Raw genomic sequence first — 24,063 nt, forward strand, 5'->3', positions numbered from 1 at the left:
CTAGTTAGACCCATTCCAGATGATCTTGGAGAGAACTGACAGGGAGTTAGTATCATGGTGTGATCCATCCGCAAGTGATCTCTGCAAAGGCGGAGTTCTGCATCCCATATGCATTTTGTACTCAATACAGCTTACCCTCAGAGGAGTTCTGCTTCTTTGTTGAGACAAGAAAGCGGCAGACGGGTCATGCAATTGAGAATGAAAACTGAGGAACAGAGGAAAAATTGATCTGCCACATGGGATCAGACAGCAATAGAGACTGTAGACAGTTTTCTTTTTGCTGACCTGATGTTTCTGATGCTGGGGATGGTGACAGTTCAGACAGTGGGGACTCATGTTACTTTCTGGAAGGTACAGATTTTGTAGGTGGGAGTATTTGAGCTGCGGTGCATCTGCAAGGCGAGAGGAGACAGTACATGGTATGGAGGTGAAGTAGGTGAAGATGAGGGAGAAATTACTGTTCTGAAACTGTATGGAAGTGAAAGACATGAGTGGATTTTCTGAGAGATCTTTTTTTTCTACTTTGTGCATTACTAGTCTAATTTTATACTTGTGGAGGGGAGCAAATGGAAGAGACCCCTCTTTCCCTTGTTTAAAGTGCCCACCAGCTTTTCTGTATACTCAGCAAAATTCTGTGACACACACTTGGACCACAGCAGCATGTTTCTCATTCTGAGAATATGGTCAGACTGTGATGATGCTTAGAAAGGGGCTATGCAGTGGTTGCCCCAGCTTCCCCAAATCTAGGCACCAGCCAGATCTGAAAGGAAGATAAGCATGAGAACATTTGATTGATTCACTTCTTAGGCCATCCAGCTTTTGAGTCATTTTGTGTTATTTTCCTAGTTACAGTGTCTGTTCAAGAAAAGATCTGTACAATGCAGGCACTGACCCAAGAAGGAAAACAGTAGTTGGAAATGTCAGGAAGAACGGAAGGAGTACTTCCACATTTGCAGGAATTTTAACATTTGGTCATGCTTTTACCATAGTTTTTCCATAGTTTTCTGATTTCTTCTTTTTTTTTTTTTTTTTGGCCTTAATGTAGTGACTTGGTCCAATTCCTTGCAATGAGTTAGACAATGTTTTTTTCATTAAGGTGATTACATTTGAAAGACTTCTGGAAAGCATGGGTCAGTGATGCTGGCAAATGAAAATAAGTACAAACCTTTAAATATATATCTCTCCATACCCTCAAACATAAAGATTAAGTCAAAATGAAAATGTTGTCCAAAGCAAACAAGTTTAAGCTTATTTTTTTTCATCTTGAAATAGTTGGGAGATTGTCTCTTGCGTTGCAGATTCCAAATTTGAAGTGCAGCCATGCTTTGTGAAACTATTCCCCAAGACTTATTACAGATGTTGATTTCTATATGTGATTTAGTGGTTACGGCAAGTGACGAACTTTCAGCATGAGGACTTTCAAGTTTTATTGCAGACTGAGTCTTTGAGTGACTCTTGGTTAAACACCTACATTAGGAGCTTGATGTTCAGCAGTGAGAAACGGCTGCAGCTTCCTGGTGTACTGCTTGAGCTTGGCCAAGACCCATGCAGAAGGGCAGAGACGGCCACCTCACTGCCCTGCTCTTTTGTCTGCCCTCAGCAGGGGTAGCTAAGCAGCTGCCTTCTATGACGGTCCTCTTCCTTCCCTTTTCTTGCTCTTCCTTGCCTTGCTCTCTTGGCTTCTGCTGCAACCATAGAGCTTCTCCTTCTCACTGTATGCACTAGGATGGGGACAGGAAAGGGGAAGTGGTGTGGTGTGTCAGCTCTGCCTTCCTGGAAGTGTGCTGTTTCCTATGGATGTGTGCTGGAGATGGGAGTTAACTGTCATTGCCCTTTTTTTCCCCTGATACAGAACTCTTGGTTGAATGTTCTGAGGTTTGCTTTCTTATCAGTTTGTGACAAATGTTTCAATACCCTGAGTGGAAATGAGCCATTTGGATCTCTAGGAGACTTACAGGAGGTGAGGGAAGAGAAAAAGGGAATAAGATGAGAACAAGGGAGTAAGATAAGAAATGACAGCTTCATCCAGATCAGCTTCCTAGTTAACTCTATGTGATAGTCGGATGACTTGAGCACAGCTGCATGGTCATAGTATTCACATTCTCACTGACTCAGTGGTTTAGTGGTTACTTCAGTAAGACTACTTGCAGGAAGGCAAAGGCAGGGACTGCTGGGACCCACTGTCACGTGGCACAGTAGGGTCTCTGGTGCTGTGTCTTGTGCTGGGCTGCTGGGTACAGTGAAATCCCTTCTTGTGTCACAAACCACCCTTGTTCTGTGAAAACCCAAGCTTAGGGGACAAAGCACCAAGAATCCTACTGCAGGCGAGTAAATGCTTGGATGTTGCTAATTTCCACCATCAGCATTGACTTTTTCATAGAAAAAAATGAGGACGAAGTGATGGGTCTTTGGCTGCTAGCAGTCACAGAAAGAAGCATTCCGTTGCCTGGCCAGTAGCTACTGTCCCTGTTTCCTCCAGAGAAACATCTGTAGGCAGCTCTCGTTTTAGTACGTATCACTTTCAACTGGCTTTGCACATCACGTATGGCATGCTTTAACACAGTTTGGGACGTTCTGACCCAGATGAAGGGAAGCCAGTGAATTACGGCTCTCAAGCCTGCTTGAGACTACAATGCCATAAGTGAATGCTGCCTCTACAAGCATTTGTTCCTGATAAGATACAGCAAGCCAGTGGTGCTGTTTCTTATCTCATTATCAGCACGAGTGCTGAATCAGACCCTATATTTGCTTTTTCAAAACTTAGTCCAAAAGAAAATGGAAAAAACAGGTAGAGGAGGGAAAGCAGACAGGGAGGTGGCTAATTTAGTTCTGTTGCTGTAATCCTTTGGCTTCACTGAACACATCAGAAAAGAATGGGAGAGGCGCCCATGGTTGGATGTGATGATGAAGCAACTCCTGGAGAAAGTGTGTGAATGGAGTCATTTGGAACTTCAGCCTTGTTTCAGTTCATTCAATTAATTAAGGAAAGAGGAAGCTTGAGTATAAGAGGTCAGGATCTGGATTAAAAAAAAGAGTCCATCTTCTACGAGGCAGAGAGTATCCTAAATGGATGGTGAGGCTGTGCTGGCAGTTGGGCAGGCTGCTGCCCTACCACTTCAAGGGTGGCCTTGGCTGCTTCTGGCAAAGGGCAGGAGAAGTAAGAGAGGCTCTGCACTGCTGGCAACGTAATACTTCTCTGCTGCTCTGGAAATACTCCAAGGCTTCAGTACCTTGTGTTGCATACACTTAAAACAGCCTAGATTATTTCATGGGGCTGTTATAACATGCCTCCTCTGCTGTTTTCACAAAAGACTGATATGGTTTGGTAGAAGAGTAGTGGGATTATCTGCACTTGAGAGAGATCCTGGACAAGTTGGTTGAGAGCCTTGCATCTTTTTCGTCTTGAACTCAGAAACAAATGTTACTTCTCCATTGGGGAATTTTGAAATGTTCAAACTAAGCAGCTGTTTTTTCAGCTGTTGCAGGTATTAAACAACAGCAAGAAAATCCTCCATTATGACCTGTCACAGGAAATAATCTTTTCTTGAGCATGTTGAACAGCTGCGTTCATTGCTTTTCCTGCAACAGTAAACCTCAACTTCTCAATTTGTTACCTGCACAATGGCTTATCAAAATTTTAAGCTAATGATATAAAACATTGAAATAATAAAATTGCAGATGTCTAAATGCTTTGTTGGGGTTCATGAATTATAGGAGCCACAAATGAGTTGATGTTTGGAAGTGACCTACTTTGAAGATGTTTCTCCTTTTTAAAAGATGGTAAATGCTTTTCACCTTTCTCCCCATTGCAATGCGAGTGACTGCCTAATAACACTACTTTAAACTTTATTGCTTATTCTGTGATAATTATCAACACTGAAAAAAACTGAATTATGCAAATAAAATTCTCGCTAATAGCGCTGACCTTCTCCTCTCTGACCCACGACGCTTTTCTCCATGTTGTCTGACCATCTCTGCCCTATGGCCTTCTTTTGTCTTTTCTGACCTCTTCTTTATTCTAATCTCACCTTCTGTTACATCCTCATCTGACCTCCTGTGATCATCTTTGCTGTGACCTTGCTGGGCTTTCTCTGGGTTAGTGTGGGAAGATAAAGGAAGAGATGGTCAGAGCATGCCAGCATCAGAGAGGATCAAAGATGGCCGAAGAGGGTCAAAGATGATTGCAATCTGTTCTTCAGGAAACAGGGCAGGGGAAATGTAGTAATGACAAGGAGTATGCACAGACACATTTTGGGTCCTCTGTTTAACTGTGTATATGGCTTGTAGCCACTTTTAAAAAGCCCCGTTAACTGGTGGCCTATGTAAATGTTAGTACTTCTACACGTATCATGGTTGTAATTGCTAGGTTTTTTTGTTTAGTTGGTTGGTCTGGTGTTTTTTGTCGTGATCAATAAAGGAGCTATTTTCATTATCAGTGGAACCAATCCTGAAAGGTCTTGCTCTGAGAATATCCTGCAGGCTTCCTTTACTTGGAGACTAACGTATCTATTTCTGGCTTGAATATGCTTATTGTTTAGATTAAAATCTGCTTTGTGTGGTCAACATAGTTGAAAGCATGCAGATTGCCTTCTGATTCCTACATTATCAACACAAGAATAATTTCAGTCGCAAATAAAAAGGCAGGAAATAACACGCATTGCTTGAAAAAGAACACTGAACTTTCATGTTCAGATTTTTAAGGTTAACAGTTACTTTCCCTTTTTTTTTTCCTGCTTTCACATAGCAGCAGAGTCCTAGCTCTGATAGTGCCTGAGTTCTTGGTGTCTTTCAAACTACCCCAAAAGCTGCGAAGCAGGCAGCTGTGATCCGTAATTGCTAGGATAAATAAAAATGCACTTTTTCTATGTCGTTTTTAGAATCATTTGAGATCAGAACTGTGATTGAATTGTTGCTGCATTACAGAAATAGAAGAATAGGAACATTTTGAGGTGGAATTGCCAGATCTATCTAGACTGGAAAGCCTATGCACTGCAACTGTGTTCAAATTCTGTGTGTAGCAACAGTAATTTCAAGGTGATGTGTATACTCTTACATGTACAGCAGCCAAGGCCATTTCAAGTGGCTGATTGCATGGGATGGGTGTCTGGAAGATGATATGAGGAAGTGGAGACATCAGTCAAGAGGAAGGGAGTTGGCCGAAGAGTAGATTTTCTGTCATGCTTGTCCCTCCCCTCAACCATCCTTTCAACAGTGCAAGTTTTTGTAAAGAAAATTAGAGTGTAAGGGCGTGAGACACCTTAAAGAATTAGTAGGGGACTACCAGCTCTCTGAAGATAACTACAGTCTGTTTCAGAGGCTTGTTGATTATCCAGCAGCAATTTGATCTCATGCTCTGTTGGCTCAGTGCTTTTCCACACAGTGTTGGCATTGTTATTTAGGGTGTTTCATGTAAACCTGTGTGAGCTGGTTTATCCTGTTTAGAGTGTAAACTAGTTCTCCCTCTTCCCACAACTGAATCTAACACTTTCATTGCAGTGAATGCTTTCATTATCTGTCCCTGAACGCTTAAATGTGATCATGAACAAAACAGCTACGACCTCTGTCTTTGACGTGAGGTTGTCAGACTTTTCTTAATATAAAATAGGAGCTTCTATATTGTCTTGCTTTGGATAGCTGTTCCCCATTACCTTTGGAAATGAAATCTTTAAAAACAATGGTGGTAACTGAAGAACCTTCATAACATCAGTGTTTCTCATGCTACGATCCTGGGTTGCTGCTCAGCCATAAAATATGGAACGCTATCCCAGGGAGGATGGAAAGTAAAACGCTCAAAACTGTGTGCTCTCATATATGTGAGCAAATCGACAAAGTGGGAGGAAATGGGCAATCAAAAATAGCAGGCATTCAGGGTTTGAGCCTAATTTTTGTTGAGGAATCTTAGTAAGTAACAGGGCAGCAAGCACGGCCTTAGATATTGTTCATTTGGTTTCCAAAAGGAACAGATATTCCTTTGATTTATTTATTTCTCTTGCCGAGTAGCAGTGCGTTTGAGCACCATTCCAGTGAGTCTAATTATGGTAGACAAGAGTTGCTGTCTCTCCCTGCCCCCTGTTTGCAGGAAGGACCAGTACACCCATGATTCAGCCATGTTGTGACCATCTAGATCTGCAGAGTGATGCTAGTTTTTCACACTTAATTCCCCAGACGCTGTTGTCCTGCTCTTGGCATTCTCAGAATATACTCTTCAGGGTAAAGTGGCATGGCATGCCCTTCTCACCTGAACCGTAGGCTGCTCTCCCTGCTGCCCTTGGTTCAGGCAGCTTTCTAAGCTGTCTTTTAGCACACTGGTATGTTTGACCTATGTTAAAGAGTTTTCAGGCCTCCTGTTTCTGTGGAAATTCAGCCCCTGTGAAGCAGAACAAATGGATCTGGGTCCTAGCAAGTAGGCAGGGAGCTATGTCTAATTCCCACATCCTGAATGAGTGCTCTAACCGCTAAGGAAGAGCAAGGAAACTGCTGCTTCCTCTGGCCATGCTGTGTAGTAAAGATGCTGCCTTCATCAGAGCAAAATGGGAGGCAGGGCAGCTCACCATGCACCGAGCTGTTTTGCGTGGATCTCGCTCTGAAGCATGAAGCCCTTTTCTGTACTTTGCATGGGGAACCATCTTGCTTAATGCACAGCTGTTGCTTCTGCTGCAAAACGTAGAGGCTAAAATTGTTAAGTGTTTCTGTGCAGCCCTGCTGTGTAGAAAACCTAGGTCCACGGATTAATAGTTTGTTCCTTAGGGTGCGTTAACACCACGGTGTTCTCAGGAGTAGTATATTCCTTTACAGGGAAAAAGTACATTTGATACTGCTTTCTTCCCAAACCTTCCTCACAGCAGTGTGCATATCAAATATGCATTAGCTCCCTCCCCCACCTCATGTCTGCATAATTGTGACAGTTAAAACAGACAGAATTAAAGGAGCTAACATAATGCCAGACCTCATGTCCCACCTGCACTGCAGGCTGCTCTCAGCATACCTGTCAGTCATCTTTTCCATCTCTACAAGGGTTTCTTCCTCCCCTCCCCAAAAAGCAAAACTGCATTTGCTGCAAATTATGGCTTTCCACATTTGTAGTGCTGTGGCTATGCTGGTTCCTGATGTGGGCTCATTAATAGATTATTTCCTTGTTAGCTGCAGGTAGAGCTTTGACCTAGAGCTGATTACGGAAAAGAACTTCTGTATCTATTATCCTTTCTCTCTCATAATTAGCCTAATTATGCTTCTGTGCCCAAGACCGAAATCTCAGACAGCCTGCTGCGGAGCTACAGAAACAGTCTGGACTGTAGAAATGGGAGTTTGCTATTAAGCAAGGGATGGACGGGTTCTGTAGTGTCAGAGAAAATCTAAATTACAGTATTACAAAGAAAGCAACCAAACCAGAGGGAACGGTTCCCTTCCTCCCCACCCAGTTATATCCAATTAACTGGGAGGAATGCAAAAGCAGGTTCTGTCATTTCCACTTTTTTAAGGTAAATTGGCATGCTTATGAGACAGAATTTTTTAAGGGTACAGTATTTCAGCTTATAGGTGGAAATCAGAATCATCCAAATGACACTGCTCAGGCTTTGACACAGTGGTGCTGTACTACAGCTTTGTGGTGATGTGTTCACCTGAGGGCCTGCTCTCTTAAGCTGGCTGAGGGTGTACACAGCTGAGCAGGGTGGGTGGGACTGGCACTAATTCCTACTAGGATGGGGGCTGCTTTCCACAGGTGCAGGGTTTTCCCTTCCCAGAGTGCCCTGGCTGGGCTGCAGAGGCCAGCTGTCTCTGATTTTAGATTATAAAACAAAGGCAAAGGAGAGGAGGACTCTTTTGAAGGTAGATCTTAGCAGACTTCAGGGAAATATAAGTTAATGAGGTGAGTTTGGTCTTGTACCTTTGGTTTTTATGAAGCTCCAGCAGTTTTGCATACGCTGAAATTGTGACGATCTCACATCAGCTGAGGTAAAGGTAAGGCCCCTTTAAGAAGGAGGTGGCTGAACTACCAAGTCTGGAAAGCATTAAGAGGCTTAACTGACAAGAAATCTCAAAGTGCAGGAGTTAAAGTGTATGCTTGAGGTAACTATCAGCTGTCTTTTTGTTGCCTTTGCCTCCTTCCTCCTGTCGTGTTTGCTGCTCAGAGTGCGTGCTGTTTTATCTGGTAGCATGACTGATCAGGCAGGATTTCACAGGGCTGTAGTTCTCCATGGCCACATCAAAGGTGGCTGCTGTGGTACTATCAAATTGTGATTCACTTCATAAAGGGACAGCTGTACCTGGACAGTGCCCAGCAGGACTGAAAGGCAAAGCTTCATCAGAGAAAGGTTATCACAATATTCAGTGGTGGTGAGGATGCAGAATCTGAGTTCTTCCTTGGGCTCAGGGTTTGGATTCCCCAACTCTGTGCCTTTCAAAGGAGTTGTCTAGCAAGATGGAAGCAGATTCTTGTTCAGTGGCAGTAGCCTTTGTTCGTCCCTTTGTATTAATCGTGCAGCCTGAGAGAGTTGTAGTTCTGGTGTCTGTATCTGAAATGGAAAGGGAGGCTTGAGAGTTTCATGCTCCCTTGTAGAAAGAGGTTTGAGGCCTAAGCTGCCACCTGTGTGATCCCTCAGATAAATGCCTAACTGTTTGTGGTCTGAAGGTGATGACTGCTCCTCTAGGAGTAGGGGTACGAGTGCTAGTTTTTAATCAGAGGCTGTGCACAAAGCAGTGCTGTTGCTTCATAAACCTCCGAAGGCCCAGGACAAGCTTAGGAGCTCTGCCAAGAGTCCTCGTCTGTGTTGCTTATCCACCCCTGCATCACAGTCTTCTGAGCTCCCTGCTCGCCCCAAGGCTTTGGGTTAGCTCAGTGCTCGTGTTAATGCAGTGCCGCATCCTGCTCAAAGCCTGCTGGTCGTGTTAGGTGCTGCAGTGCTACTGCTGGAGCTGCTGGGCCCCTCTTTATGCTGAGTTGCTTGCTGTTAGTTAGCATCAGCCTTGCCAGGAAAGAAACCATTGAAACTTGTGTGAATGCTTGGTGTAACGGTTGGAGTATCTGACAATGTTCAGGGGATGGTGGGATTTTCTTTTTGTTTGTTTGTTTTCTCTGTGAGACTTAAAAATAAATGTTTAAATGAAAATAATCCAGTTAAAAATGGAAAAAGCACACTGGGTTGTGCTGCTGCATCCTGTGGTATAAGTATAGATGCTCTTTGAGTGCTCTGCCTGCGGTAAAATAACAGGGAGAGGAGCGTGTCTTTAATCTCGTGTCCTGGCTCCCAGCCTGAAGCTGTTCCATAAGCAGAGCCACAGATGAGATGTGATATGGGGCGTGTTACGTTTTTATGAGGCAGGGCAATGAGTGTAAGGCTGCAAATAGGGTTCTTGAGACGTGCCATGAGAAAGTAAAGGACCTGTGTGGTGTTACTGGAAATAGAAGTGTCTTGATGTACCATTGATAAGACTATTGTGCTAGTGTAATAACTAACACATTTTGAAGCAAATATGCGGTTGATCACGGCGGGCTGGGTGTCTTAACTAGGTTAGTGGCTCGGGGCCCTAGCAAACAGGTAAAACTTCTTGCTGAGAGGAATGAGACTGCTTTATCCTGGGTTACCAAAGAAACCTTGAGACTTCAGGCAAAGAAAAAACTGCCTGCATCTGGAAACATTTTAGACTTCAACTAGATTTTACTAATTTTAAGAGGCTGAGTTCCAGCTAGGAAGTGTGAATTGGTTTATTAATGGGCTGTTACTGACATTCCTCTCTGTTTACTCACATTGCTAAAGCTTTTTGTGCATCAAAGCAAGAAATCACAGCTTTTGCTTTTTTTCCTGTGGAGCTTGCAAGTGTTTACTTTGCAGTGTGAAACCTCTCCCTGTAGCTGATAAGCAGCAAGCATGTTAGAAGTGTAACAGTTCCAAGTAAGACATGGCTCCAAAGCAAGCTGTGCTGGGTGGAGCCTTAGGAGTGGTAATTTGCTGAGGTTGCCTTGCTCTGCACCTCACTGGGGACAATCCTGTTAAGGGCAAGGCTGGCGCAGGGCAGGTGGAGCAACTAGATGATCATAACCTGGTTAGGCAACTTACTGTTTACCAACCAAATAGATAAACTTGCATGTTGACTGTATCCAGAGTGAGTCAGGCCATTTTACAAGATGTCTCTTTTGCTTACGCAGATGTACTTGTCTTATTGAGAAAGATACTGAAAAGGAGTGAGAGTGACTTTTGTATACTGGCATTTGCTGCTGGGCTTTCCTCACCTCCTGTTTGCTTGTTACCTTAAAGTGTTGTAGCTCTTTTTTTCCCTAGGCTTCCTGGCTGTAATTTGTTTTTATTAGTGATCCAGTCGTCATGCCATCTTCCAGCCTGAGGGAATTAGTCATCCCAGCATCTTTCTTACTTTCTAATTTCCAAGGTGCCTTAAAATCAAATGGAAAACCCTGCAGTTTGGGTGTGGCTCCCCTACGAGAGCATTTGGATCTGGTGTGGCTGATGTGTTGTTCATCCACTTTCTTTTGCCTTTCTTTTGTTCCTCTTTTTATGCTTCTTTTAATGAAATGGACAAAAGGGCCATTTCCATTCCTAGCCATTTTGTGAGAAAAGCCTTTCTGTTAATATCTTTGTGGGTTCCAGCTATTTTCTTCACAGATATGGAAAACTGGTAATTGAGTTGGTATGAAGAGGGGAAAAGAGGTTGGGATGGGCAGGTGGGAATAGGAAGGATGAGACCATAGATGTGACTTGCAACACTTGCAGAAGATCAGAAATCATAGGTGCTAAGGGTTCCATGGCTGCAAAATCAGACTTCCCTTCTGAAGTCACTCGTGAGCTTCTACTGATGGCAGGAGGTTTTTTCCTTTGTTTTCTGGAGTTAGTTTAGGTGGTCATAATAAAGCTCCACAGCAGTGAAATATCATGAAGGCACAGGCAGATTTTTTTCCTGGACTGATGGGGGGCAACAGAAGAGCACATAGAGCAAGATTTCAAAATAATTTATTGCTTGCTTCAAACAGAAATAATAATGATAAATAGTAGTCTCCTAAAAACATGTATTATGCTTTTTTTTTTTTTTTTCCTCTCAGGGGTTTATTTGCCAGTTAATGTTGTGGTTCAGTCAGTTAGGGTGGTGAGCCTGTTTGAAGAGTGGAGGCCTCTGAGAGGGCGTGATGGCTACTGGAAAGCTGCAGTCAGCTTGTGGTCAGTGCTGAGACTGCAGAGGGGTGACTTCTTAGTGGAAAGAAGAAGTCTTGTTACTGCTGCATGAGAGTCTGGGCATCCCAAACAGAGGTAAAGAATGTGGGAATGTGGGTACTGCAGAAAGCAGCTTGAGGATTGAGACCCTTTGTGGTCATTACTGACCTTTTTGTAGTCCCACTGAATGTGAGGGAATACTGAATACTGCATTTGGGCTTTCCCTGATTGATTTCTCCGCAGTTCCTGTGGATTTGCTTGACACCCGAGTCCTTGTGCTCTGTTCCAAGGGCACGTTCTGTCAGTAGCTTTTTCTGTGTAGGTTTTGCATTCAGGTCCCTGCTTGTGGAGCCTATCAGGTGGAGGCCTCTGTTACCAATGGGAAACCTGGCCCTTAGTAGATTACCTTCACTTCGTAAGCGATCCCTTTGTCTTGACCTGACTTCCTTCAGCATTGCGGCTGTTGCCTGTAAAATCATACCAGCAGCAAGGAAGTGTTGCAATCCCTCTCCTCACTGGCCTTCCCCTCCTTCCCCCTTCTGCATTATGCCAGGATTGTGCTGGTTTTCACAACCTTTTTTCTTTTAAGGAGGAGGCTGAATGAGACAAAGCTTTCTTCTTTCTCTCTCTCAAGCCAGTCTTTCCTCTGTTGCGTATGATACATTCAGCGTTTCGCAGGCCATGTCTTACTTTAATTGCTAGCAGTTACACGATGGTGCTTCTTGTTGAGTATAGCTTGTGTGCCTCTTGGAGTAAAAAGTGCATTTGGCCAGGCTGGACTTCAGCCAAAATTTTTGATTACTGCATTGCTTCTAACAAATAGGTGACATGAAAGCACTTCAGTCATCATTGTGTCATTTCTTGTACCTTCACAGCTATTCTGTACTCTGCAGAACAGCAGTGTTGGCCATGGGGAGGGTTGATGCAAACTAGAGCCCAGTGTAATCTTAGCGCTCCAGAAGTTTGACTTGCTTCTTGGGAAGGACCTCTGGAGATCTGAGGTGTTGTGAGGGGCTCTGGAATCATGGAAGGGTGAGAGGATCAGCCCAGCACCGTGAAGTAGCTCTTGTATTCTGAGCTGGCCCTTGTCAGCAAGGCTCTGCTTATAGGAAAAATTATGCATTTCATAAACTGTCTCCCTGTGTTTGTATCACTTAAATTTCAGGTTTTGTGGTGTGCTGTAGACTATTTTGGGAGCATTCAAAACTGTGTAAACATGCTCCGTGTTTGTAAATCTGTAATTGCTGGCGGAGGGAGTGGAAAAGGAGATATTTTAGTAAGTATCCAAGTAGGTGTTTATGTAGTCTGATCTACAGTTGGTGTGCGCTCCAGCTTTTCAAAGTGGCTAGCTTGAGTGGTGGATGGTTAACGGGAGACATCAGAAGAAGCTGGAGTGCCTGTCTATATTCTCATCATCAGGTGGCTTTAAAAGGTTTCAAGCTGTGCTCTTGGAAAAACTTGCAAGGCTCCAAAAGCTTGTAGCATGTGTGGCCACATACTTTCTATTAACTTCAAGATATTGCTTCATTCTTTCTTTTAGACCCTAGTGATGGGGAGGGATAAAAAGAGTGGGAATTTGCTTTTCTCTCTCGTGGAAGTGAGCTAAAGGAAGAAAATTTAAGTATCTTCTCTTCAAATTACCTCACACCAGACAGATGAGAGAGTGCCTTGGAGCAGAAAGTGCTGGCTTCTGACCAGTGTGGTTTTTGTTGTTTTTTTTTTTTTTTTTTAGCCATCCAATACCTGATGTGATATGATTGGGATCAGGAAAGAAATCATTTTATACGGATCTCTGCTGGGGGAGAGGGAAAAAAGCAGTCAGCATATATATATATATTTTTTTTTGTAGACATTACAGCATCTTGTCTCCTGATGATGCAAATAGGATTGTGTGGGTCGTAATGAAATATTTTATTGACCATGTTATGAAAAATCAATGAAAGAAGTTGCCCTGGTTGTCAGTTCTCTGCTGCCTACTATGTATGCAGCGACAGGTTTGACTGCTCACTATTGTGGCTGAGAAGAGAATACCTTGGGGTGCCCAATTACAGCAGCAGAGAGAGGAAATTCAGAAGAGTAATTTCAGCTTCCTTCATTGCCTTTCTGTTGTCCTCTGAGTGGCCGTTCCACTCCTTTCAGACTTCACAGCAGCAAGAGCACTAATGGCAACTGTGCAATTTTGACTTCTTGTGTCCATGAGATTGAATCAATGCTTTTCCTTCCACATTTAGTAAAACAATTTTCCACGCGCACTGAGCAGCTATTCTTGTCTGTACGTGCTTTGAGATGGGCCAGATGAACTGCAAGGTTTTATAGAAAGCTGTCTCTTTCCTTCTTTATTTCTCTTCTCCCTCCCGTTCTTTTTTTCTTTTATTTTTATAAGCTGCAAAATGACAATGGAAAGGTTCTCTAATGGAGTTGTTTTTAAGGGAAAGAAGCAGAAAAGCCAAGTGTTCTAACAAGGCTTATCTCATAAGGGCTGGAAGTGTAAAGAAGGTCGTTGACAAAAAACAGAAAAAAGCAGATGAGCTCTCTCAGTTCAAGGATACACACTTGAGGCCCTGCTACTGTAGCATCTGAACACCTGAATTGTTAATGTGTTTGTTGCTATAACCTTCCTGTCTGGCTGGGAGCAGACTAGTACAAGGGAGCTGTGACCTAGAAACCCGGTAACAGAGCAAGGTACCTTAGGCAGGTTCTAAGCAGAGTTAAGGTGCTCAAATCCATAACTGCTATCTGTGTGTTCCCTGTTCAGTTGACCCTGGAGGTGATACATCTCTGTGACATCTACAGACAACTGGATTTTGCTTTCATTCTTGCCCTGGACTGCTCAGGAGTCTCACTGCCTGGCTCATAAAGAAGTGTGACCTGACCCCAAAACAAAGTGTTCCTGTGCCCAAGTTCTGATCATGCTCGTTGTTCAGGAGAACTGAGCCTCCGATGAGCATCACGTCTCTGCTTTGGCCATTTTTAAAGCTTAGCTGGAGGAGGGGAGAGCCTAGTGGGGAAGGTGTCTGCCTGTGAAGAAGGCGGCTGGGGTCAAGCACTGTCACTGAGCTCTGTCTTTCATGTGCTCTTTAATATTAAGATCACATCCATAAGCAGAAATGAGAACAGGCAGCAGAGCTTTTTACAAAGTCACACTTCCCCGTAGGCATAGTTCTCTCCCTCTGGTCCAGCCAATATGTTATTGTAATTTAAATTGAGTGGCAGGAGCAATCTCCATCCTCCAGGATGGGGATGTCTCAGACTCTCTCGCCCACCTCTTATACTGAAGGCTTACATCTCTGTTGGCTGTAGTTTAAAAACGGCGACTGTGCTTCCCAAAAGGAACCTGATTACCTTTTTGGAAAACATTTACAAGTTTGGGGGGCTGAAGATCTTTCCGCTCTCTGGAAAGAGGGCAGGGGGTCATGTGTGACATATAATGTCTCTCCTTAGCTGTAACTGATTGATCAGAGTTAACAGAACAAGCAAGAGCGCTACTTGGGAACAGTCTCTAGCAGCAGGGCGCTCCTTGGATCAGGAGGTATCTGCTCACTGCTTAGCCCCTGCTACATTGGCGAGCGGGCGGGCATCAAATAGCACTTGTCTTTGGTTTGTTTTCATCAGCACAAGGTATAACACAGAAGCTTTTCAGAAAGAGGGCAGTGGTTTTTGTTGTGTGAAAGTTCATATATTATGCCATAGAGATCTACCTACAGGAAAATCTAACAGCCACATGTAGCTGTTGAGTACTGACTGGCAGTGAACTTCTTCCAGGAAAAATACAGCTTGTAATATTCTCAACTGCTCAAATGTCAGCTACGTGGGTACTCAGTTATGTATGTGAGTAGTTCTACAGCACCTTACTCTATATAAATGTGCAACAAGAGAGCATTTCCCTTATGCTCTCGGTTGTCCTGTGGGAGAGGCACACCTCGTTATAGCAGTCGTGGTCCTGATGCAGGTGAGGTCCTGCTGTGCTGCTGTTGGACCAGCTGGTATTTCTTCCTAGGGTTCTGAGCAGAAGAGAGGCTGGTTGTCCTCTGTGGAGCTGGTGTGTGTTGTGTGACAGCCTCAGTCCCTGTCTTGCCTGGAACAGCCCAGCTGGGGAACTTGTGCAGCTTGCCTGAGGGTACCATGGAAGCATGGGTCAGGGTGGAAATAGGCTGCTCTTTTTTGCGTCCTGTGCCGGAGACGTCTGTGTGCTTTGGTGTAAAAGAGCAGTCATTTTCAGCTGAAGAAAGAGCTGGGAGGATAGATGCCTGCAAACTGCAGCCCTCTGACAAAAGGCATGCTTCTGCTGTGGGGAGTGCTAACAGCAGGACAGCATGTAGAGGGGAGACTTTCCAGGGTTAGCGATTATAAGACACTTAAATTGTTGAAGAACAGACAAGCTTGAGGCTTTAAAATTCTTCCTTATATGGGCCCTTTCAGTATCCTGCCCTTCTGCCTTGGGAAGACTGTGTGGGTGCCACAGAGGTTCTCCAATAGAGATGTAACACAGTCTGCGTGCTTTAACCTGAGGCTGAAGAGCAAAACAAATGTGCTGGAGGTGGCAGTGGAGGGAACAGCTAATAGATGTTTTCCCTTTGCTGGACATCTGTCACCTGCCCCCATGCCAACTCTTCCTCTGTTTATAGCAAACCATTTGCTCCCATTAATTATGCCCAAATTCCTGCTGTCTGACCGACTTCATATCCGTGCAAATGTCGATGGAACTAGGACTGTGCAGCTGGGGAGAAGAGCTGCTTGCAGGAAAGCTGCTGCCTGTGTTTGGAGTGGGAGAGACAGGGAAGTGCCACCTCCTTCTAAATGAGGCATGTTAGCTATGTCGATAATTGAGATGCAGCCTGGGAACCCCAGGATGCCACTTTCCCTCCCTTTTCAGAGCAGACTGCACTTTAAACCATCCCCTCCAGTTAAATCTCTTTACCAAAGTGGTCTGTATGAAGGCTTACATACAGGAAGATAATGGTGCTGTCATTTCTACAAATAATCACAACAGGAGCAGAAAAATAAGAGGGGGATGATTACGCCTGAAAATCCGATGAGGTTCCTCTCACTAATGCGGTGGAAGCTAAAAGAAAGCTGAAGCACAATCCCAAGCTGCTACTGCCAGACAGTGGGCTCGGTTTTCTGCAGCGACTGATGAGTGCATGCAATGCTTCCACCACGTAAGAAGGAAATGTACTTACCCTGTGATGGTTTTCCTCCTGTAACGTACTATGGAGATGAAGTGTTTAATGTGCTAGATGCAGCAAATCTGGAGTGGGAGAACCAGGCTCACCTTGATGAGCTTGGCTGGATCGGGAAGGCAAAAACTGAGCCTTCTCGCAGCCTCCTCCAGCAGCAATGTTGTTTGCTGAGGATTAAACCCCATTTGTAAAGAGCAGTGGAACAACAGGCTCTTCCTCACCCTTCTCCATCATACAGAGGTTTGAAGTATTTTAGGATGTGAAAGGAGGGGAATGATGCGCCTGCACGTCCCCCAGGATGCTGGAAGGCTTTTGCATCCTGGAAGGTGATGCTCTGATTTAGCTCAGACAGAGGGGAGCTGGATATTGGTGTTCTGAGCACTCAAAGCACTGACCTAAGGGGAAATGCTCAGGGGGCAAAAAGAGTGGTACTGTAGGCCTCATTCCTACATCTGAAAGAAGCAGGGCCAGAGTATGCAGCTTCAAGCCCCAGGTTTCTCTGATCAGGAAGGACAGTAGATCTTTAACAGACCTCTCCCCACTTCTTTCTCGCTTTCTTACCCCAGTGTAAGTTTGCTTAGAAGGATTTTTTTGTTTTTTAATCAGTGGAGCTTTCTGAGGTGACTTCATACATAGCAGTTGCTCCCTTTCCAGGTCAGAGGTGAGGCAAGTGAAACATGGAGCAGATTGACTTCTCTGTAAGTTCTGCAAGAATCGCTCCTAGTACAATATTTGCCCTAATTAAACTAACTTAGAGAATCATTTAAAGATTAAAGTAAAGGGACCCACTTAATGCATAAGCTGAGCTGGGGAACAAAATGTCTCGTGCTGAGTGATGGAGGGAGAGCTGTCACTGGTTCATTGGAGGAGGGGGCTGAAGCTGTCAGTCCTCTGAGACAAAGTAGTTGGCTGCTGCATACCTTAAAATTGTTGGTTACATCTGCCTTAGGTAAACAGTTGAGTGTAGCAGGAATTTGATAGATGCATATTCTTCTGGAAGAAAATGTTGCTATGTCAGTTAGATAGCAGACGATTAAGTCACTGCTGAGATGTGATATCTACCAATTTTAAACTTGGTGCTGCTAGACTATCAGCAAGCTTCAGTGAGTCTGGCGTGTGATGGCTGTCGCACAGTGCGGAAGTCACCAAGGTCCCTGCCTTGCAGGTTGGACTCAGCGTTGGCTGGGAGCACGCTGCTGGCTTACCAGGGAGGGCTGCTCTGTTAGCAGCGCCTCAGAAGCGAGATCTGTCAAGCACTGCGCTGAGGAGAGCTGCTTATGTTCAAAGGCAGCCAGTGGGAATGTTCATTAAGGGCAGGACTTCTTCCTGGGAAGGCTAAATGGACCTTTGTCAGAGCTGGTGCAGCTGTCTGGTGCATTAGAGTGCACCTGCACACGGAAGAGAGAAACTCTTGGCTGCTGCATTGGGTTAGCCTGCATCATGATGTTCCCATCTGGGAATACAGTAAAGAGCCAGGGGTGAACATTGCGGCTCTTTGGAGTGTTACATCTCTGGTTCCCCAGGACACTTAGCCATAGAAATGCGTGGAGCAGGGAGGCTTTCCTGAGCTGTATGGTATTGATGGATGGGGTAAAGCAGGATTGACAAGAGGCTTGGGATCTTTTTTTTTTTTTTTAAAAACTTGAAAAGCATTGAAGTGCTGATTGCCACAGCAACATTTTGCAGCCATGGAGAGAGCGATTTCTACCTTTTTCCACAGGAGAGTGTTTCAGGCTTCTGTCTTGATATCCCTTGAAGGCAAAATAAGGGGCCAAGAAAATATGCTTTCGTCTAGTGCCCGCAAGTGCAATTGATCTTGCTGTTAATTAAAATACTCTTTCTAATTGCTTCTGCCGTTTTTCTAGATTCTTTGATTTGGATTATACATGAGAGTTACGCTTTTATAATTTTGTTGTTTCTTAATTCTTTCCTCTAGAGCATCCTACTGTTTTTTGGAGTAATTTGAAACTGAAAAATGTGTAAGGGGATAGAGAAGTGTGCCGACCCACCCAGCAAAGCCCCTGATTCACCCTTGCCCTGCCTCTCCTCTCGGCCAGGTGTGCATTTGTGGCTGTTACTGGAGCAGCAGGGAAATTCCAGCAGCGAATGTGCCACGTTCCTCTGTGTCCACAAACGTGAGGAGGGGGAGGCCAGCAGGCACGAGTCTAAGTGTGACTAGGAGTAAGCGCAGCACCCAGGTCTCCTGTTTGAGGGTCTCTAGTGATGCATTTCATTTAAGCTTTTCAGTCCAGGAGGATGGAGGTGGCTAAACTAGCGTGGTGTACGCTGCTTTGCTGAGCAGTTTGAGCTTGCTGCTTTCCTGCTGCTGGCACTCAGGAAAGGGTTTGTCCCGATATATCGGTCAATGTGTTCAATTTCTAAACTGCTGACGTATGCAGCTTGTTTCCCACAGTGCTGTTTTAATCTCTCCAGGCTGGCAGCTTCCCCAGCCCCGTGAGTGCTGTCACTCCCTGCGGGGCTCCTGGACTGTAGTTGGCACTGGAGCTTTCATTTCGGCACACTCCTGCTTTTATCTGATAAAAGCAGCAGGGAAAGACAAGGTTCTGCAAGACAGACTTAGAGTGCATTAAATAAATATAAATTTTATTAAAAACACCCACATCTCAGCGTTATCAGGAATGATATAATAATAAACAGCTTTCAAATAACCTGCATTACATTACAATACTTACAGTATTTATAACCATCCTCAGATTCTTTTTTATAAACATACCAAACATTTCATGAAAATGAATGAAACTAAAGTTTTTTTTAAAAAAAGGAGAACATAAGCATAGAAAATGCACACAGAAGTTCATTACCTTAGTGTCAAACTGCTAAAGTTTCCTACACAAGTTAACCACTAGCTTTAGAAGTGAACTTTATACCACTGTGCGTCAATCAAGATGAAAAATTCATTCAAGTAAAGTTGACACCACTCAGAAGCATCTTCAAGTATGGCTATAGTCAACCTGATAATCCTATACAAGCAATTTTACGTCCGCTCTGTCATTCGTTCCAACTGAGGCAGGGTTCTGTACACCAAAAATTACAGTTTGGGTATTTACAATACATAACTGATTCGCCAGCTAAGCTTCCCGCTCTTGCTGCCAGCAGTTTGGCAAATGACGGTGCACGGCCTATTAACCAAACATCTACTATGGACTGGATGAATAACACACAATCACCAACAGGTGAAGATTTATAATGATTTAATTAATCTGACACATAACCATCATTAAAAAAAAGTCTTTTAAAAAGGTGAAACTTTTGTTTCAATGCAGTGAGTAAAGTCACAGACTGAGAATTAAAAAAAAAAAAAAAAAAAAAGCACAATTGCCATAATAAATATTTGACCATTAAACCCAAAGGCCTCCTTTGATTTACTCGCGTTATTAGGTTGTGATTCTCTTAGATAAAATTTCTTTCAACCGAACTTAATCTTACAGTATATTGCACAAGATATATCTGGGACGTGGAGGTTTGCGTGTTTAGGGAAGCCCTTGTACAGACTGTACCTTTTCATATTCTCTTTCATTCATTACAGTATCCGAGAAGCCTTCTTTAGAGAGTGACTTGAAAAACTCTAGCAAACAGTCACTTGCCAAACCCCTGCCTTACGTTTTTCCCTTTAATCAGCTCAGTGCATTCTACTTTCTTTTGTTTATTCATTTGAAACAGGCAAAACATTCTAAATCTCTTAAACACTTTCATCGCGATAAAAAGAGCTAACAAATTTACAAAATTAGTTTTAGTTACATCAATACATGTACAAGAAAAATTAGAGAAAGGGATTCAAAAGAAAAGCATTAAATCCCTGAAGGAAAAAAAAGAAAACAAAAAACCCCAGAATAATATATTTAACCTACAACAGCTTTACATACACACAGGTGACACGTTGGCATAGGAGAACATGAGCTGAAATATCCCTGAATTTTTTAGAAAAAAAAAAAAAAAGCTGAAGTTCAAGTTATACTTGCGAAAATGTCAAGTATTGAGAGAGGTTTTTTTTTTGTTTGTTTTGTTTTTTTTTTTTTTCAAAGGCTATTGGGGGAAAAAGATGGTATACAATATATAAACTTTCACACTCAGTTCGATATCCTATTGCCAAACTAGTGTTGAGGTATATGACAAGTAGGAACATCACTCAAACCTTTTAATGTATTTTAGCTCACATTATGATATATTTGTAGCAGGCTGAGTAGCACCATGATGTCAATTCAGCTCAAATCCCAAATATATATAGATTTAATATTTTTACAGTACTAAAATACTAAAGCATTGCGTTAAAAAAAGTCTTGTTTACAATTTAATTTACTATACAACTCTCCTGCTTTTTTTTTTTAATAGAAATTAATGATTTAAAACCACCACAGCAAGCCAGCTGCCTATTTTTTTTTTCTATTTAATCAACGGAATCACACAGAACTAACCCTGTTTCATTCATCTTGTGTAGGCATCGGTCTGCTCAATCTTCCTGGAAAAGAGGACGCTTGCACCGAGAAATGACTTACACCACAATGTACATAATTATCAACACAAAAGCAGTCTGCCATTCAATAGTTGAAGAGCGTACAGATCTTTAAAAACAGCAGAAGCCCAAGCTAACTAGTTGTAGTCTGTCGCATGCTGCTAATTATTACCTGTGGTTAATATAAAATTCTTTCCTTAAAACTGTACATATTTGAGCAATGAACTTGTCATAATAATTGTAGAAAACAGTTTACAGTATAGCTGTGTGAGATGAGCACCAGAAAAACGTGTGTTTTGTGTACTGAAGTATTCCCTTATATCCAGTAAGCCCCATTTTTACCATAACTGACTGTATTAAAAATGGATGTGTAGCCCACTAGCAGATGCATGGCTAAAACAAAAGTATTTAAAAGCTTTTTTTTTATTTTAAAAAAATTATCTTTGCATTTTAAAATCAAAGTAAACTTTTTTTTTTCTTTTTTTAATGTCTTAGTACCTTAGCATTGATCAAGTTGCCAAGCTTAGGTAGACAAAGTGCTTTTGAAACACTATTTAAAAAAAAAATATCTCTCTCTATTTTATTGTCCTTTTCTAGGACTTGACTGGATGAGCAAAATCCAGAGGTCCTTATAATTCCCATACGTTAAAAAGTAAGCTTATTTTAACACCAGGTAAATTCAAGACATACACGAATGAAGAGGTCCTCCCTGTTGCTGAAGAACATTCGAATACATAATTGACATTTTAATTGTTATAAAGGCATTAACTGTTTGACTGTTAAAATAAAGACACCATTCTCTTAGATAGCACCATGGTTTTTAGAATATCCAAACAAATTCAGTGTTTTGCTGTCTATTCATTACGTTTTATACGTTATCTACTTCATTAAATAAAATCAAGAGACTAATAAGGTTACAGTAAAAACTGCATGTTAAAAAGCCGTAATTCCAGTATTTCAGTACATCGTAGATTCAGCACCAGATGTTATTTTAAGATTCCTGCAGTCGTAATACTACAGTATTATTTTTTTTTACTAGGAATTTTTTTGCTCCTGTTCCATGACTACGCAAACTTGATGACATTAAAAGTGGTCACAGATGTGCAAAACTGTAAGAAGGAAAAAAATCCATTTGCAGATTATCTCTTTCAGCAACTGGGCCAGTGTTTTCAAATGTAAATTGTGAAACACTTTGTTTTGTTTTGTTTGTTTTTGCATAGGATGCTTTGGTCTTGTTTCCTACATGCCATCTGTGACCGCTTAAGAAATCAGTGGAAAATAAGTGCGCTAGCAAGATTACCTCCTTTTGCTGGTGTGCCGAGGCCTTTTCCACCGATGAGTTTAATAAAAACACTGTTTTCTTCTCCACCCTTGCCTTCCCCAAAACCTAAGTGAGAACTAACCTACTGATGAGTTGTTTTTTCAGATGAGGTAACCAACAAAGGTGTGAAGTTAGATGTATCTGTTGTAAGGCCCTGTAACCCGTGTAAAGGCATATGGAGATGTAGTTACTGTGGAGTCTGTGGTGACCGACAGTGTCCTTTGTGCAAGAGACTTGATGAAGCGCAGGTACGTTGGTTCTGAGGGTTCGTGTGGCTCTGCAGGCTCTCGCTTTGCTTTTTTGCCATAAGATTTCTGAGGCACGTAGTCTGGACCGTATTTTTCACATTCCTCCTCCTTCTCTCTTGCCTTCTCAGCCATCTTTGCTTCCCACAGAGCCAGCCCGTGTTTTGGCTCATTCATGCTCTTGTGCTGGTAAAAGACAAGGGATATTCTGGTGGGATGGTTCCTGTTGGGGTTTTTTAGGGGGGTCGTTGCGTGAAGCTCACGTTTTGCACACTCTATGAGAATTGACCCGTGAGATGGAGCAACTGCCACTCCTCCAATTTCCGGATCCAGGAAGCTCTGTTCACTATCTGACCAGACTTCATCGGGATCCTCAGCTTTTTCAGGATTCAGCACATCTGTTTTATCTAAACCGCCCTGGGGAGTAGTCCTATCATGGTTCTGACCTGGAAGCGTGTTAGACAAGCCATTTACTGCATGTGAAATTATTTCACTATCCTTATTTTGGAGATGCAACGAATTAGGAGGACCGCTAAACATGCTCGAAGCAGAATGGTAGTCATGTGCTAAATGTGGAGGGGCTTGCACGTGATGATGTTCAGTGGTTTTACTCATGGAGGCATAGTCCATGCTTGGATTACTCCGATTAGATTTTAACCTTGAGGCAACCTCCATAAAATGACCGTCAGCCTCGTGCGTGGAGTAAGAGGAAAAAGACCCTACGTGGTGTACATTTGGTCTAATGGTGCAATTACTGAAAGAGTCTACCTGCATATTTTGGTTTCCGTAATTCAAGTACTTGGGACCAAAACTCTGGTTATTCCCGAACCTATGCTGGTATAATGTTTGAATGGGTGGTAGACTTAGTTTGGACATAGGGTCTTGGCTCTGACAATTATACAAGTCCACATGCTGATGCTGGGAAGGGTAGGAGCTCAAGTAAGAAGGGCAGTTGTCCATCTGTATGTTTCCATTGCATTGATAGGGCGGATACTGGTTGTTTTGACTTAATGATCCTGAATAAGGGTTCATGGGACTGGAAGAATTCAAATAAGACCCTGCAGGCTGTGATGAGGTGGTATAGAGGTTCATGGGACCAGACCCTCCATAGGGATCTGAAGTGTATGAAGAGCTTGGATAAGCACTGGCTGGATTAGGCAACCTTACGTACAGATTTGCAGAACCTGAACCCGAGTAAGTGTTAATAGCATTTGATTGAGGGTTGTTAGGGAGAGTGCGCTGTGGATGCTGCTGCTGTTGTTGTGTCGCTTGTCCTGAAAGACGTAAAAGATCTGTAGATGTGAAAAGAAAAAACAAACAAGCTTTTTCCTTTTTTTTTTTTAAACGCACACTTTATAGACTCTTCTCGATAAATATATCTGATATTTCTAAGAAAAGTGTATCATATGATGCGTCAGTAGAGGTTCCCTTTCTCATATCTTAAATACCATGCTTAAAGAAGATGAATAAATACTAAGGCTACTCTTCTTTTCTGGCACGCATCCAGTGAGATCAGATGCTAGTTGCAATGGGGAAAAGAGGACCATGCAATCTGTTCAGAGTCACATGCACAAAGTTGAAGAGTTGAATCATCATTTAAGTAGTGCATGAAATGGAGCATCAAAGTGCTCACATGTAGCCACGCACAAGGTGACCTTCTTTTCCCCAAGAATAAATAAATTATTCT

The 24,063-nt window shown here is 42.9% G+C and overlaps 1 protein-coding gene across 1 annotated transcript in view; it reads right to left on the reverse strand.

Moving 5' to 3' along the window:
• Positions 18,917-24,063, reverse strand: part of TET2 (tet methylcytosine dioxygenase 2) — a 70,161-nt gene continuing 65,014 nt past the window's right edge. The window contains exon 10 of the mRNA XM_021393810.1: positions 18,917-23,668. Coding sequence (XP_021249485.1) covers positions 22,263-23,668 — 1,406 coding nt within the window. The 3' untranslated portion in view covers positions 18,917-22,262. The remainder of the gene's footprint in view (positions 23,669-24,063) is intronic.

This window comes from Numida meleagris, chromosome 4 (assembly GCF_002078875.1).
Source record: "Numida meleagris isolate 19003 breed g44 Domestic line chromosome 4, NumMel1.0, whole genome shotgun sequence".
In the NCBI taxonomy this organism is placed as follows: Eukaryota; Metazoa; Chordata; class Aves; order Galliformes; family Numididae; genus Numida; species Numida meleagris.